General features: G+C 44.1%; 1 protein-coding gene across 1 annotated transcript in view; it reads left to right on the top strand.

Moving 5' to 3' along the window:
• The first annotated feature begins 1,418 nt into the window (after nucleotides 1-1,418).
• SPAG17 (sperm associated antigen 17) overlaps nucleotides 1,419-17,865 on the top strand; it is a 191,490-nt gene continuing 175,043 nt past the window's right edge. The window contains exon 1 of the mRNA XM_037038896.1: nucleotides 1,419-1,590. Coding sequence (XP_036894791.1) covers nucleotides 1,504-1,590 — 87 coding nt within the window. The 5' untranslated portion in view covers nucleotides 1,419-1,503. The remainder of the gene's footprint in view (nucleotides 1,591-17,865) is intronic.

Below are 17,865 nucleotides of genomic sequence, written 5' to 3'. Positions count from 1 at the left end.
TTCTTCTTTGTTTCTCTTCCTTATCTATAACCTATTTTATTAATCATCTGCTAGTGATTTGGCTAAACTGACTATAAATAATATACTTATTTTGAAATATACATTTGCATTCAAGAAGAAAATTAGTAACATACTATGACATACGGGTACATAAACATCAAGTTAAATTTTTTTATAAAACATAACTGGAAGGCCAACAAATTTTTTTACTGCCTTTCTAATAAAAATGCAGGACTTCTTTCCCAAACAGTTTAAACCTATGAGAATAGTGACGGTCAAAATTCAGAATGATGTAATCACTGAATACCCATCCGCAAGAGATTAACCTTTGTGTGCATGCCACAATCCGAAAGACAATTTTTGTCTTACGAAGAAAAGTTGAGCGAAGAACAAAATTTGCGAGAAAATTCTATGATAGTGAGTTGGTGGCAGTCTTTGCTGTGGGGACCCTCAGGAAAACCTCTACCTGGGACCCTCCCTCTGGCTTCCTCGTGCATCAGAAATTGGCTTCTCAAATTTGTCTCATTGCAATGAAACATAAGCCTAGCCCCAAAGGGGACCTCTGTTATTTTAGAAGGCCTGAAACGGAAATAGGTGGTGGTGTAGAGGTTCAGCACCCTGGGTTTGGGACTCGGATAATAACTGGATTCTAATCCAGGCGTCATCAGTCATACTATACTCTGTGGGGCTTGGAATAAGGTTGTTGTAAGAATGAAACGATATAACTGTGTTGAACGGGATATAACCGCTGCTCAAGAAACGAGAGCTGTCCTTATTAGAATCGCTACTATTACTGTCATTCTTTTGGGGGCTGTCCAGGGTATCTGATATTTGGGGGTGCCTGGTGGGAAAAGGAAGTCTCCGCTTATCAGTACTACAGGGCGGTTCAAAGAACTGGGTCTGATTAGACAGGGTGGAAGATTTAGAAAGACACTAACTTCCTCTGCAGTTACAAAAAGATCTCTTAGGGGAGTGATTGGACCCTGGGAAGCAGAACCTAGACAACAGCAGAGGCTGGCGGTTGGGGAGGAAATGTGGCTTCACCAAAGGGAGCATTGTGAGCAGATAAGGAAACGGGCTGCCTCCTGACGGGTCAGTTCTCGTTTCTAGGTTTCCCAGGATGGGGTTGAGAGGTCCTGGACAAGATTCCAGGGGTTTTGAGTTTCTAGACGATGCCTCGGACCAGAGAAGGCAAAGGGTCCAAGAGAGTAAAGAAACGCAGTCTGACCAACGCGTAACCTCTCGCCCACTGGCCCAGTTTTCCTGCTGCAAAATCCTGAGATTTAACCAGAGGCCTGGGGGTCCCAGCGTGGAGTTAAACTGCGGCAGGGAAATTTGGTTGCTATGGCGACAGAAGCGGTTGACCGGAAGAGTCCGAACTGGCCTGGGGGAGGGGAGCCCAATTCGTTCAGGAACTGGGCGTGGCCTCGGTTACTATGGCAGCGGGGACGCTTAGTCCCGGCCTCATCCCAATTTAGAGGCCAAAGTTCTTCTGTCCTTTTCATGGCACCCAAGAAAGAGAAAGTTGGGACCACGAGCACCAATTCTAAGCCATGGGAACCATCGCTCATCGCTGCACCTTTCAATCAGGTGAGCTCGGAGCCCTGTAAGTCCTCTGTGCCCCAGGCATTGCCCGATCCCGGTCAGACTCCCCAGGCCTTGCCGCCAGGCTCGCCTCCGCTTCCAGAAGCCGCAGCTGACCCCATCCGAAAACCCGTCCTTGATACCTCTCCCCCTGGCCTGGTCGTTCAGCTCACAAAACGACCCAGAGTCCCATCCGCAGCGAGTGCGCGCAGCGAGTGCCCGACAGTGCTGAGCCTTAAGGAAAAACGAAGGGGGCCGCCAGGGGAGTCGGTGCGATTTCAAACGGTTTCAAACGGTTTCAAACGGCGGCTTGTGGTGGGCAGGAGAGGAGCCGTCGCTGACACTTCAGGGTCGGTCAGTGAAGTTGTGCAGGGGGCACTCCACAGTTGTCCCGGAGTTGTCTTTATGAACCGTCCACTTCCTCCTGATATCTCCTGGAGAACATAGGTCCTGTCAGGTCACCTGTAGCCTGGTTTATTAAGGTTTTAATAAATGCTGGGTGAAAACAGGTGTGGCATGCCTAAGATAACAGCATTTAATGCAAGTGAGCCTTCTGCAAATAAGAAACAATGACTTTCTTATGCAACGCCCTGATACCCCGAGGTCAGAGTTTTGATGTAGAAGATCGGAGTGATCAGGGGTTAGCTAGACTCATGGATACCACAGGGACGCCAGGAAATCTATAACCCACCTACCTCGTGCCTGCGTCCCAGAACTGACCAGCCCCCCACCCCTCCAGTGAGCTGGGCAACCCACCAGCTCTGTCACCTGACGCTGGGAATCCACTTCAACACTGAATTGTTTCTACGTCCAGGATAGTATTTGGAAGGAGGAAGGTTGGTTTGGGGAATCCCAGCCTGACATTGCAACAAGGTTTTTTTTCCAACTGGAAAAAATATTTTTTATTTGGTGTGTGCGTGCACTAGAGAGTTGGTACCTAAAGACTCATGACGGCTCTTACGAGAAATTTCTGCCTATGTGTCCCTGTTTTCCACTGTAATTGTTTTATTCTCTACGAACAGTAATTCTGTCTGATATGTAATTCCACCTGATGAAGGCTTTCATGCAAGCGGTCAAGATAACTGCCAATGCTGACATGATATCATGTAATTGTTAGTTATTTCTCTAACTTCAGGAATGAAGAGTGTCAACTCAGTAATTCCCCTTTATCGTCTCAAATTCTCAAAGATGGTTTCCAAAATACTCTGTGAAAGGACTCTACTTTGCTGTTGTAAGTCAGCGCTAGCCAGAATAATTTTTCCCCATTTTTCTTTGAGATTGTATAGGCCAAGTTTGGGCTTGGAGCGAACATTTCTGCTTGAGTTATAAACTGCTGAACGGCGGAGTTTGATGGAGGTGCTGACACCGCATTAGCTTCAGTGTTGCAAATGTGAAGCTATAATTTTCCTAGTCGAGTGGAAAACCTAAAGGCACTATTTTTCCTTATGGCTCGAAAACCTGAAATAATATTCAGCTTTCTTGCTCCTGCTCAAACAATATAATTTCAATAAATCTTATATATTAATAGAAAGAATTTGAACTCAAATAAGATGCAGTTTTAACTACAAAGAGTGAACTCTTCAGTTTGTCGGGATATGTGGGTTTGTACCACAGGGGGCTGACAACTGCCCTCCATTTCAGCTCATATTTTTTTCTCATCTTGGTTTCGTGTCTGGCCCAAGAGGAAAATTCCCAGATGAACCCAGCAGGTCAATGCCCAGAGGCATGCCCCAGCCACCAAAGCAATACACTCTGAACTGGGGTTAAAGATGACTGTAGCTGTGAATTCCTTACCCACAGGGCTTTGCACATAGTGGGTGCTCAAAACAGTATTATTTCTTCAGTTCCCAAAAAGTTTCTTTTCATACAGTTGCTACTCACGTGTAAATTGTGCTCCAGTAAGTGTGCGCTACTGAGTGTGTGTGTGTGTGTGTGTGTGTGTGTGTGTGTGTGTGTTGGGGGTGGAAAAGAGGGAGTTGCTACCTCCCAGACCTCCATAAGCCAGTTTTTAGAATTCACTGATCAAGTAATTTGAATCAATAATCATTTTGAACTCACGTTCCTATCAAATTGCACTGAACTTGACAGAAAATCAATAAGTTCACAATTTGGTTTTGGTGAATTTACCTTGTGTTACTATTTTGGGCTGTCCTTCCAGACTGGGATAATTGTCATTTTTTAGTGTATTTTAGTTGGTTCTAAAACATGAAATGATAGCCAATAATTCAAGGCAGTCTGTTACTAAGCACTAAATGGTTGGAGACTAGGGGTCAGGAAGATTAATGGCGGCTGGGAGAGTCAGGAAAAGCGCTGTAAAATAACTGCCTTTAGCCTGGTCCTAAAGAATGGGAGGAATTTGAGCAGGTAGAGTGAAGGGGATGATTATTTCAGGTAAGGAGACAATATGTTCCTTAAACAAATCTGGCACTTAAATTGAGAGAGCGAGAAATGTAGGTTAGAGAGCTTCTCGGTGTGCAGGGCTCCTGAGCTCGGACAGTGAATGGTCCTTACTCACTTTGCTAGGCATGTGCCGCGTGCCAAAGTTTTAGCTGATTAATATACGTGAAATATCACACCTCCAATTAGATGAAAAGAAAATATTTGGCACTTTGGCAATAAGATGATCAAAATAGATCTTCGGGTGGGTTTGAATGTGACATGAACATTCTATTTCTGATCTCCAGCAGCATTAGGCAGTTAAAGAGGCTTAGGTATCATATAAATCAAAATTTTTTAATGCAACTTTCAAGGTATCCTCTTTTGGCCACAGTGGGGGAAGAGATGGAGACATTTATGTCTAAGAGTTTTTTGTAGTGGCGAAATGTACATAAAATAATATTTACCATTTAAAACATTTTCAAGCAGACTATTCAGTGGCATTAAGTTCATTCACATTGGGGGTGACCATCACCACTACCATCTCTAAAACCCATCCACCCCGATGGTAACTGTTCCCATTAAATAATCCCCGGTACCTCCCTCTCCTCAGCCCCAGCAGCCGGCATCGTGAGAATATAACTGCTCTGGGTACTGCAAATAAATGTAGCCATACCGTGTTTGTCTTCCTGTGACTGGCGTATTTCATTCAGCATGATGTCCTGGAAGTTCTGTCGTGTTGTAGTGTGTATTAGAATTTTTTTGTTTTTAATGCTGAATAATATTCCATCTTATGTATAGACCACAATGTATTTATTCGTTTATCGTCCGTCGGTGGACATACGGATTGCTTCCACCCCTCGGTGTCTGTGTTTTCCCAGTGTTTCCATGGAGAGCCGAGGGACAGAAGCTTCCTAGTCGGGGCTTTTCCCCAGCATGATTCCCAAGTCATGCTGCTGTTCCCACGAGTGTACCAAAAATCTGTGTGAGTCCCTGCTTTCGGTTTCGTGAGTATATATCCAGAAGGGGAACTGCTGGATCATATGGTAATTCCGTGTTTAATTTTTTAGAGGAACTGCCGCGCCATTTTTCACAGTGGCTATATACCCTTTTATATTTTGTGCATCCAGCGATGCACACAGGTTCCATTTTTTTTATATCCTTACCAACATTTTTAATATTCTGGGCTTTTTATATACTTATATATAACAGCCATCCTAATGAGTGTGAAGTAGTATTTAATTATGCTTTTGATTTGCATTCTTTCATTATTAGTGATAAATATCTTTTGATGTATCTCTTGGCCATTTGTATATCTTTTTTGGCCCTTTTTAAATCAAAGAATTTTTGTTTCTTTATTGTTGAATATAGGAGTTCTTTATATATTCTGGAAGTTACTTGCTTATCAGATATATGATTTGAAACTATTTTATCCTGTTCCATAGGTTATTTCCTTTTTATTCCGTTGGCAGTCCTTGAATGTGTAATTTTGTATAAGTTTAATTGATCTAATTTTCCTTTTGTTGCCTTGTGCATTTGGTGTCATTGCCAAGCCCAGTGTCGTTAAGCTTTTCTCCTGTGTCCTCTTCTAAGAGTTGTATAGTTTTATGCCTTACATTTAGATCTTTGGTCCATTTTGAGTTATTTATTGTATATGATGTGAGGTGGGGCTTCGGCTTTATTTTTTGCATGTGGATATGCACTTTTCCCTAACTGTGGACAGCACTAACTGTTGGAAAGACTCCTTTCTCCATTGCGTAGAGAAAAAGTGGGGGGAAAGACATTAAAATTGTCACAAATTTTTCCGCCATATCAAATGTGGCTTTTTCTTGGCTGGGCATTTGCTTGGTTGCTTCAGCGCACTGACTGCTTTCAAAGGTCCTGTAAAGTTATTTTAGTCAGTCCGTGGTTTTTCTAATATTTCCACGGGGGACAGAGGCCCAGAGCTTCCTAGTCTGGCATCTTGCTGGTGTCAATGTAATCAACTCTGCTGTTCCATTTCTTCCAGGCCTATTGTGTGACAGGTAATGCTGGGACAGGGGAGATTAGAAGAAGCTTTGTTTGTGACAATTTAAAATTTTTTTCTAGAATGATTCAAACAGCACATAGCTTTTCTTTCTAGGAGCTTACAGACGGCCCCAGGCCTGTCTCTAAATAACACCCCATGGCTTCAGAATAACTGAGCTATACATTTGTACTGGACTTTTGTGTTATGGTCAGAACTTGCGTGTCATCACAGGCAAGGGGGACCTCACCATGTTATCTACGTTAAGTGGCAGCCGTGACAGCCCCATGGAGCATATTTGGAAGACAGATACAAATCCTTTTTTTTTCTTTTGTCCTCAGATGTCTTCTTCAGAATTCCAGGCTTCCGCAAAGTTTGTTTTGGTTGATTTAGGTATAACACAGGTTGAGTGGGTTGGGGATTTGGCTAATTTTTAAATATCAAATGCTTTCATATTTTAAGATTATCTGAGAGTGTTTTTTTTTCATTTTTGTTTTTAGTCTAAGGTCTTATCATGATTTGTAGCAGAAAGGCAGCCATGACTTGTGAGACCAACCGCTGGCCTAGCAATTATTCCCTTCCCTTACTGTGACCCACCACAGAAAACGTTAAACAGAAACAGGAAAAAGCGTTTATGACAATCCACACCTTTAACGTCACCAGTCTCACTGTTCCAATGCACTAATTTCAATTGGGGATGATGGTTTCAGGTCCCTAAGGGAATAGACACTCTTTACTTCTGGATTAAGCCTTCAAATCTTCTTTAACATAAATGTCTACATATTTTAAATATTATAAATCAAGCTATAATATATGAAGGAAAATCTATTATGTAAGGTCTTTACTGAGACTCACGAGGTCTTCTAATTTCTTTAGTTTTGGTATCCATGTGTCTCCTCTTTTTCAAAAATAATAATAATAATATTTGCATCAAAGACATGAATCAATGCTGAACACAGCAGGGCCTTTACACGTCTTGGTGGTGCAGATTCCCAGGGCATCGGGCCCAGCCGGTCCCTTTCATGGGACTGAGGATGCAAGCATTTCAAGGTCTGGCCCAAAGACATGGAGTGATTTTGGAGAAGATCATAGATTTTTCTCACTAGCTCCTCCTTCCTCCTTTAACGGAACCACTATGATATGGCAGTGATACCATTTTTATAAATCTTGCAATAAAACAAAATTGCATATATCTGATCTTATACCAATCCCCAAAACAGTGTTATTCAATAGGTAGTATTAGAGTAGAACAAGTTATTTAAGGAATGTCTATAGAAAAGCTGTTTAATTAGTACTTTTTAAAAAAATACTGATTTGCTTATTTCTTAGAGAGGGAGGAAAGGAGGAAGAGAGGGAGAGAGACATCGATTTGAGAGAAACATCCATCGCTTCCCTCTCCAGTGCGTCCCATCCAAATGTACCCCATTCAGGGACCAACCCACAACCTAGGCATGTGCCCTGACCAGGAATCCAACCAGCGACCTCCCGCTCCTGGACACTGCCCAGCCAACTGAGCCACGCTGGGATGGGCTGATTAGTACTAAAATGTGAGATCCAAGTGTTGTTTAAAACCAATAAGTAAACATGGAACTGTGTTTATTTTTACCTGAAATTAGACCTGACCCTCGTACCAGTCATCCTCTGGCTCTCAGAGACAGTATTTAGGAGCGAGACAGGCCGTAGCATTTTCTTTTTATATTCAACTTTTTGGCTTCTTTCTGAAATCACTTAAGCAAGACAAATAGAAAGCTTTGATTTTTAATTGAATTTATTGGGGTGATATTTGTTCACAAAGCCACCCAGTTTTCAAATATGTTTGAATGTCCTGATTAGGAAAATAAATTGTTCCTATCTCCCCAAAAAGTGACTTCCACTTCCGGGAAGTGTGGCTGCATGTTCTGGTCGCGCCTGCCAAAACCAGGCTCATCGGAGTCTCAGACCACCTCTGCCTTCCAGCTTCCAGATGTCTGTGGCAGTGCGTTTCTCATGGTCACGGAAGCTCGTCTATGAGTCAGCGGTCACCTGTGAATCATTCAGTTGGCCCCGAAGTCCTCTGGAACTTTTCCTTGATTGTTTTCTCATTTCTGTCTCTCCTATGTTCCCATGCCTTGCCTGCATTCTAGCCCAGGCCTCCACTTTTTGATCCCTGAAATTTTACATGGATGCCATAACTCTACTCGCTATAGAATCATCCATTCCTATGTGTCAAAGCGACGGCCAACTTAATCTTTCTGAAACACCGCTCCCACCATGCTTACTCCCAGCTCACGCAGTCTCAGTGGCCATCGGTAGTCTCAGACTGCAGTCACCTGGCTGCCTCACCTTCTTCAGTCTGGCCCTGTCCAAGCATCCGATTGCATGGCCACAGGCAGTCCCCTGACTGGAGCACAGACACAGGAAGGCGGCCCTGAACGGCTAGAGAAAGTCCTGTGCTGGGACCTGGCAGAGCCGTCTGCTGAGGTCAGATTCAGAACTGAAAATCAGGGGGCCTGGAGCTCCTTTCCTACCTTCTCTGAGTCTTGTTCTCCCCCGTCAGATGGAGATATTACTATCACAGTAAGTGATAGCCCCTCAAAGGCTTGCTGTGAAGACTCAAAGCTCATCACAGCAGATACCTAGGATGATGGTGACCGTGACCTGAGGGAGCCGTGCAGACACCATTTCACGTCTCAGACGGTTCATCTGCCAGCCAGGCCAGTGAGAGTTCTTTAAAAGACTTAGTTTCTCCTTCTTATACTTTAGTTGAGGAATAATATTTTTCTGTTATTAAAAGCAGCTTAGTGACAATGGCTGAGTTGGGCACATTTGACAGAAAGTTTCCTTGGCGTTCTTGAACAAAGCCTATAATTCTTATGAAGGTTTGGAAATTGGATAAGGGTTCAAGATGGGTATTGCTGAAATGTTAATATCCCAAACCTCTTAAAGAAATAAAGTTATAAAATATATAGACACTAGGATGATGATAAACTGAGTCTAAGTAGGTCTTTATAGGGCAAATGTTCAATTGAACTGAGGTGCTTGAACCATTATAAATGTAGTTTATCAAAAAGGGAAATACATTTTATTGGACAGAGCCCTTGAACAATTTTTGAGAGGCAGTGAAGGATTTTTCAACTTTTTTGATCTTAAACAGTAAGCTATTTCTCATGTTAATGTGTATTTAAGACTTACTGGAAATACTTATAATATGAGCTGAAGACTGATGTCTGGCAGCGAGCGAATTTCTGAAATTGGGTTGGTTTTTATTACTGTATTTTCTGAAATATGCTTTCATTGATATTTACAAAACAAATTGCCAGTTCACACAAAGGTTGTTTTAATAAAAGCCAATGAAAACAACTGAGTTGCTAGGAAGAATGTTAAGAGGGAAATGGACTTTTCATAACCTCACATTATAATTTCTCTTCTTGGACAAAAGTGCATTATTTGAATGAGTTTGGAACCAAACCGAATTAGTATGTCAAAATATCTACCTAGATGTTATATGTGATCATTTTTATTGAAAATGAAACATATTAAATGTAAGTAAAATGTGAGCGTTGCCAGTATAAGTTTGGCAGCGTCCGAGGAAAATGTTAGGTAAGAAATGATGAGTGTTGTGCATGTTCAGCTCCAGCTCCAGAAGCCATCACTGGCTCCCAGCTGCTCGAAAGACAAAGTTCGGTTGGTTTCCACGGCCCTGCCTAATTGGGCCTGCTTCTGCCCGTCCATCTTTATCTCAGTCTGCTCCAATCGAGTAATCTCTGTGGTACCCCCAAACACAGTACTGACGGTACCCACGCCATTTCCTGGCCTGAAGCTCTCCCAGCCTCTACCTGACTCCTCATTAAAATCCTCCCCTATATCTTCCAAAAAAGGAGCTCCGGTGACACCATTCTGACCCTCCCTGACTTGTCTCCCTCCTAAACTACTTCAGCGACTGTTCTCTTTGACCCTGTCCTCGTTTGAGCTCTGGTCCAACAATTGCTGTGTTATCTACTCTATCTCTACAAATTCCTACAGGAAAGCAAAAGTTTAGTATTTTTAACTCTCCCCCTCCTGGTCAGAACACCTAATAGTGATACGCATGCAGTGGCCCGACGAATTAAATGCACTGACTGTCTTTGACCCTCCCAGTTTCTCCTGGCCTGTTTGCTCTCCTGAGCTCCAGAATTAGTCCCACCCCAGTGGTCCTCGGGTCTTAAATTGAAGAAAATCCCAAAGCCTTAGTTTTTGCATCCAGAAAAAAGGCAAAGTGGTCACACCTCCTGGACCTGTATTTAAAAGGTTGTTGAGAGGATTTAAGGCATCTAACATGGGCTTCACGCCTCCAAACCCAAGCCCCGGATTCTTGCCTTCGCACCTGCTCTTCGCCAAGTCTTCACCTTCTCCTTGAATGGTGTCGCCAATCACCCAGCAAGTCACTGGGACCAACAACATTGCCTTCGCTGTGTTTCCTCCTTTTCTGCACCCCATTATCAAGTTTTAGTTAACCCTGTTGGTTTGGTTCCATCTGAAGTCTGTGCTTGTTGGCACCACCCCCACTGCTACACCCTAATCCAGGCCCCCCGCCTTCTCTTGCCTAAGCTGCAAGGAGCTCAAGAGCTTCAGAACTGAGTCCCTTTTTCCCACACTTGCTGCCTGGAGTCCGGTCACCACGCAGCAGCCAGCGTGGTTCTTTTAATGCCCACAACTTAGAGCAAACTCTGAATGCTCGTCACGGTCTCCGGGCCTTTAGGGCTTTTCAGGCCCCGCGTGCGCTGGCCTCTGCCAAGCACTCCGGCTTCATCTCGTATGTCCCGTGGCTCGTCCTTTCATTCAGTCCTTTGTGGCCACCCTGGCCTTCTTGCTGATCTTCAGATCTACCAGAAGGCGCATTGCCACCTTAGAGCCTTTGTTCTTGCTGTGCCTTCCTTCCAGAATGACCCTCCCTGAGGCGGGNATCTAACATGGGCTTCACACCTCCAAACCCAAGCCCCGGATTCTTGCCTTCGCACCTGCTCTTCGCCAAGTCTTCACCTTCTCGTTGAATGGTGTCGCCAATCACCCAGCAAGTCACTGGGACCAACAACATTGCCTTCGCTGTGTTTCCTCCTTTTCTGCACCCCATTATCAAGTTTTAGTTAACCCTGTTGGTTTGGTTCCATCTGAAGTCTGTGCTTGTTGGCACCACCCCCACTGCTACACCCTAATCCAGGCCCCCCGCCTTCTCTTGCCTAAGCTGCAAGGAGCTCAAGAGCTTCAGAACTGAGTCCCTTTTTCCCACACTTACTGCCTGGAGTCCGGTCACCACGCAGCAGCCAGCGTGGTTCTTTTAATGCCCACAACTTAGAGCAAACTCTGAATGCTCGTCAAGGTCTCCGGGCCTTTAGGGCTTTTCAGGCCCCGCGTGCGCTGGCCTCTGCCAAGCACTCCGGCTTCATCTCGTATGTCCTGTGGCTCGTCCTTTCACTCAGTCCTTTGTAGCCACCCTGGCCTTCTTGCTGATCTTCAGATCTACCAGAAGGCGCATTGCCACCTTAGAGCCTTTGTTCTTGCTGCGCCTTCCTTCCAGAATGACCCTCCCCGAGGTGGGTGCTCCCTCCCTTCCTCTATGATCCTGTTCAAATCTCTCCTTCCCTGACCGCTCTATTTTAACTGCACCATCACCCTCCATCCACTCACCCTGATTCGGTGCCTGACCTTCTACTTTACATGTATCTCATTATTGCCCGTTTTCCTCCACGTGAGGGAAACTCCAGGTGGGCAGGGATTTGCCGGGCTCGCGGGTCTGTGGCCGGCACCTGGCGTATAGAGGGGCTGCGGTAACACTGCTGGGGGGAGGACTAGCAGGCACTCAACAAGGAGGAGCTCTTAGGGGTTAGAATCACTCATGGGCATTATGATTACATTTTTGGAGTGGTATGAAAATCAACTAAAGCCTATGAGAGAATGTGGGACACTATTTAGGCTGATATAAAGATTTATAAGAATAGTAATTACTCTTTTGTATATCATAAGGTTGTTACATGTTCTTCAGCCTCAACATGGTCCAAACAGTACTGCCCTGTTCAGTGAAGCTAGAAATCATCCTCGAAACTTCTCTTCTATCACCAAATTTACCAGGGTTCCTATTACTTCTATCTCTCTAATTTAGTTGTTCTTTTTTCACATCCCATAATTTCTAATGCCAATAGCCTTCTAATTTTTTTAAAAGATTTTATTTATTTATCATTAGAGGGGAAGGGAAGGAGAGAAGGAGAAAAACATCAATATGTGGTTGCCTCTCGTGAGTACCCTGCTGGAAAATGACCTGCAACCCAGGCATGTGCCCTGACTGGGAATCAAACCGCAATCGTCTGGTTTGTAGGCCCGCGCTCAATCCACTGAGCTACACCAGCCAGGGTCCAACAGCCTTCTAATTTTACCTTCATCCAGGGTGGGAAGTGGTTAGGGGGAGACCGAGATTCAGTGATGGCTGCTGTGTTTGTGGAACAGGCAGAGGGGGAGGGGAGGAAGGAACTGAAAACTGGAGCAGGAGGGATGGGAGCACTGAAAGAACAAAGTGGTAAAAGAGGTAAAAGAGGTCAAAGGAGAGTGGGTCATTTTTTCTAGTCCAAAAGCGGGGGGATCGGAATCTCTTCCTCAGCCCGAGAAAAAGGAGCAAGTTACTAAGACTGGTGAAGAATGTATCGAGGTGGAAGTGTGAAAGGGGGAGGAAACCTAAGCGAGAAAGTCTTGCTCTTCTGAGGTGGCAGTGAAGCCACTGGTGCAGACAGAAAGTAGACGAGGAGGAGACGCAGGCAGAGGACTCCTTCCACTGTTTTTCAAGTGGCGTCTGCCCGTGAGACTTCTCCTGAGACACAGGGAGAGACTCAGGCTAGTCGAATGCCTGTCACCTCACATTGTGACCACTCATACCTCTCTTCCCCCTACTAGACTGTGGGTCTTTTCAGAGCAGACTTCTTTCCAATACTCGTTTCGATGGCAGAAAAGCACAGAGGATAATGGAACAAGCACATTTGTGAAAACTTGAAAATGTTTTCATGAAAATTTAACTATTGCTCATTTAAAATATATATAAACACCGTAAAAAATTGAAGAACGTTTTTTTGTCACTCCCATTCTGTGTTCCATTCATTTCTCTCACTTCCCAGAAACAAACACTATCGTGAGTTTCATGCATGTCCCCTCAGCTCTGTGTGCTGGGTTGGCCAACAAATCCACGTGGCTTTTTCCGTACAATATAAGACACATTTTTTTTCGTTTTCACCAATAACTTTATTGATTTGGATATTTTGAGAATGCTGGCTATCTCCCACATGGTATAACATTTATTGTTCTCAGTTAATGTCTCAATTTGATCACTGTCAACTTCATCTGGTCTACTCGACCACGGAACATGGTCCAGTGAGAAATCTCTAGCATGAAACTTTGCAAACCACTCTGCCATGTTCATCAGTTGCAGGACTTTCTCTGTACATCTTTTTTGGTGCTTCACTTGCGTTTGTACCTTTCTTGAAATAATAATGCAGAGTATACCAAAAATGCTGTGCATTTTCTTCCATCTTCAGTATTAAAATGGCTACACGAAAATTCACCAATTTTGATGCTTTTTAAAAAATGCATGCTGGTATGACAGCTGTCACAATGCAGTCTAACAAAATTGTTTCGAATGAAGTTAAAGACAGCTAAGAGCTACTAGAGCCCTCTTACGGGAAACATCAAATGCAATTTTTGGCCAACCCAGTATCACTTTACTGTGTGATTTCTAAAGTTCACACAAAGGTGCCATGATCACCCTTGCCAATTCTGCAACTTGTCTGTTTTCATTCAGACTTAGTGTTTGAAGTGTACCCACGGCGAGGTGTGCAGATTTCGTTCATGTCCTTTCATTGCTCTTATTCATCGTTGCATTCTCTGTTTCTAGGGTAATACATACAACATAGGTACCCACGTAGTAAACATTAATTATTAGTGAGTAAATTAGGGCAAACAATATAGTAATAGAAACAGATGCTTTGTATAGTGCTTTGTAGCTTTGAAATACTTTCACCTATAATGGTTTCACTTTTATTTGTGGATTTTTCTTTTGCAAGTTGGTGCTGTTTAAGCGTAGTAATTATGCCTCATGCCTATATATTCTATCTTTGAGCCCATCTCAATGTTTGGAACATAGTAATATCTCAGTAAATACTGGTTTGAATGAATGAATGACTCTCTGATGTAAGCATTATTTGCCAAGGTCCAGATTCTGAATACTTGAGTGTGTTCCCAATATCGTGTGGTTGTAGTCATAATAATTAGGTTTTCTGATACTAAATTCAGGGCTCTTTCCATTGCACCATTGAAAGAGCTATTGTAAGGACTATATTCAGGAATCAATAGGAGAAGGATAATTGTACTAAATTACTGCTCTGATGTAACCAATAAATAGACTCCATGCACTTGTGTAATTGGAGAAAATTAATAGCCATAACCAGATCTAGGGCTTGAAATTTATCATAACCACGAACTTGGGCTATTCTGTCACGTGGTTCTGACATGAGGGCCCCACTGTGAAGGGGATCGTGAGCCGCGAGGGTGTGCAGGACTGCACCAGGGACAGCGTGAGCCGGAAGCAGCTTCCCACAAAAGGACCTGCTCCTGCTGAGGTCACTGGTGACCTCCGAATTCCTTTTGACGACATACACCACTCCTGCCCTGGCTACAGTGACACCGTCCCTCCTGGCTCTCCTCCATCTCGCCTTCTCTCTGCCTCCTGAGAAATCCTCCCCTAAAACAGAGACATTTCAGAGGAAAGCTGAGGAAAAGTACAAGCATCCTCAGAAGGACCACAGGACCTGCCCCAGCCACCCACCTACACTCTGATCTGCCCTCCTGCTGGGGTTGGCTGCTATGGATCCGTACATTTTACCTTCACTTGTGGATCTGGGGGCCTTATCCCGACTTCCTCTCTCAGAGGCAGGCCTCTTGCCCCCTTGGAACAATCCTGGGTGCCGAGCTTCTGGAAGGCTCAGGATGGCTGCACAGAAGCTGCTCTGGAGAGCATCCCACCCTAACTCCCTGAAGGGCCAATCAGAGCAACTGATATTAAGTAGCCTGCCCGGGAAAAGTTCTTTTTTTTTTATCGGCGACACTATCACAGATGTCCCACGTTTTTCTCCCCTTTGCCCGCCTTCACCACGTTATTGTCTGTGTCCAGGGGCTGTGCATATACTTCTTTGGCTAATCTTTTCACCTTCTTTTAATTTGAAGTAAGTTGGTTTACTTTCAAACACTCTTGGTCATTTTTGTGTATTCTTCACCATTTGTTACCAAATAGACCTTTAATCACAGTAATTTAATAAGTGCTTGTTGAGTCAAAGTGCCCCCTTTTTTTGTTGAACCGAAATACGGGCTTCCCTTCACACCACTTGCTCTGTGTGCACTCTCAAAGTTTTTCTGAGGCACCACAGGGAGTGTTTGGATAGGACCCCCCGACTCCCTACTACCATGATCCAAACTCGGGGCTCTGGGTGAGCTGACCGAGCCCAATGATCCTTGGATACCCATTCATTCCCACGTCATGATTTAGAGACCATCGTTCTAGACCTAAAAGTCAGATGAGGCTGTCAGACAAAGACGCTTGTCCTGTGTCCAGGTAATAGAGACAGTATAGGGATATAATTTGGTTACCAAAATATTGACATTTCTTGGACATGTTATTGCATTTTGCGGGAAATAGGAGAGAGTACTTGTGATCAGGACAGTCCCGTATGCTTGTGGCTGTCTGAAGAATCCGTGCATATTCTGCACTCTGTCATCACAGACACAGAAATGAAATTCTACCAGTCGTTTGGTAGCAAACACATGGTCAGTGAGGATACTTGTGTTAATTACAAGAAAATGAATTGCCCGTGAGACATAATGAACCAAACAGCAGCTATGAGGGTGGATGGCTCATTAGAAAGAGTACTGGTTGATTGATTATTGTGTTTCTCCTGGGTAGGCCTAGTACCTGGCAGCACAGATTCATGGACCACACCACAATACTTAGTGGGTAAATGACATTTAAATTAGAGAAAGGAAGGTAGAAAAAAGGTCCACGGTAGAGTAACTAGTGAGATAATATGGAGTCTTGAAAATAGGTCTTAATTTTAGTGTTGAAGATAGTAACTCAACACTGGAAGGAACTGGAGGAAGGCACTGGAGGGTCTCGTGTTTGAGAGAGGGGTTGATGAAAGTAGCCTTTAATATCTGATGATGAAAAGAGATCTTTCTTTCGGGCAAGTCCCTGATTCCAATTTGACATTCGTGGAGCAATTAGCAGGACTCCGCGTGGCTTGGCCCGGTCTCCTCTGTTCGAAGAATGCCTCTGATATGTAATATTTGTTTGAAAACCCAAAGAGGCTTGTTTCCTTTTGAGGTTTGCCTTACTTTTTATGTTCTGAAGTTCACTCTGGACCTCAGATTTTGCTCCAAGCAATAAAACTGGTTGGATTGTACTAACATAATGGAGCCCGTAATTTTAGCCAACTCTTGGGGGTGGGGAGATAGTTAAGGTGTGTCGTGGTTTCTGTGGTTTCTCTGTGGAGTAGAATTCCCTACAAAGCTTTTCCATGTGGTGTTTTAATAGCTGTCTTAAAACTCTCTGATGCATGGAGCAAAACGGAATTAGGCGCATGTGCTGGGTTGGTGGGATGGGCCAAGGACTCTGAAAAAGGAAAAGAAAAATGAGCAGCCTAAGCTCAGGGGTTAACCCGCCCACAGAAGATCCTCAGGACATATCCAAATTCAAAACTAAAGAAGTCACCAGCTCTTTTGATTCTTTCACAGCACATTCTGAGGAAAATTAGAATATTTTTGCATATATTAATACTTTGTATGGAGCTTTAACTTTTTTTGACTTTAACTTTTTATTTTTAATTATATTTTATTCATTATGTTATTGAAGTCATCCCAGGGTTTTCCCCTGTGCCCCCCTCCACCCACCATGCTCCACGCCCTCAGGCAACGCCCCCACCATTGTTCACGTCCAGGAATCAGGTGTCTAACTTCGTGGGCTACTCCATTTCCTGTACTGTAGTTTACATCCCCTTGGCTATTCTGTAACTACCTATGTGTACTTCTTAATCCCCTCGCCTCTTCACCCCTTCCCGTACACTGCCCCTCGTCTGGCACCCATCAGAACACTCTCCATGTCCGTAACTCTGCCTCTGTTCTTCTTGTTTGCTTAGTTTGTGTTTTAGATTCAGATGTTGATTGATAGATGTATATTTACTGCCATTTTATTGTTCCGAGTTTTGATCTTCTTTTCCTTAATTAAGTCCCTTTAACATTTCATTAACAATGGCTTGGTGATGATGAATTCCTTTAGTTACTTTTTTCTTGTCTGGGAAGCTCATTGCTGACTGGATCTTTTTTATGCTGTTGAGGTCCTCACTAACTTCCTTGAGCACCCTTATAACCAGTGTTTTGACCTCTGCATAGGACAGATTACTTATCTCCCTTTCATTCGGTTCTTTTTCTGGAGGTTTGATCTGTTCTTGGGCCAGGTCATTTGTCTCCTCATTTTGGCAGCTTCCCTGTGTTTGTTTCTATGCATTCGGTAGAGCTGCTGTGACTCCCTGTCTTGGTAGTGTGGCCTAATGTGGTCAGTGTCCTGTAGGGTCCAGTGGCACAGCCTCCCCTATCACCCAAGCTGCATACTTGAGGTGTGCCCTTCGTGTGGACTGAGCATACCCTCCTCCTGTAGTTGAGACTTGATTGCTGTCAGCAGGTCACTGGGAGGGATTTACCTAGGCCAGTTAGCTGCAAGAACTGGCTGTGAGGACTTCCATCCTTGGTGGAGAATCGGCTGTGCAAATGCAGGGTGGCGGTGTTCCAACGTGGTCTATAGCTGTCCACTGGGTGCACAGGCTCTGGGGTTTCCCAGGTGGTGCAGGTCAAGGTCAGCTCCA

The sequence above is a fragment of the Sturnira hondurensis genome, unplaced genomic scaffold, assembly GCF_014824575.4.
Source record: "Sturnira hondurensis isolate 20B ecotype Veracruz unplaced genomic scaffold, ASM1482457v3 Scaffold0024822, whole genome shotgun sequence".
NCBI lineage: Eukaryota > Metazoa > Chordata > Mammalia > Chiroptera > Phyllostomidae > Sturnira > Sturnira hondurensis.
The sequence above is the reverse complement of the archived record's forward strand: the minus strand, read 5'-3'. Positions and strand labels throughout refer to the sequence as shown.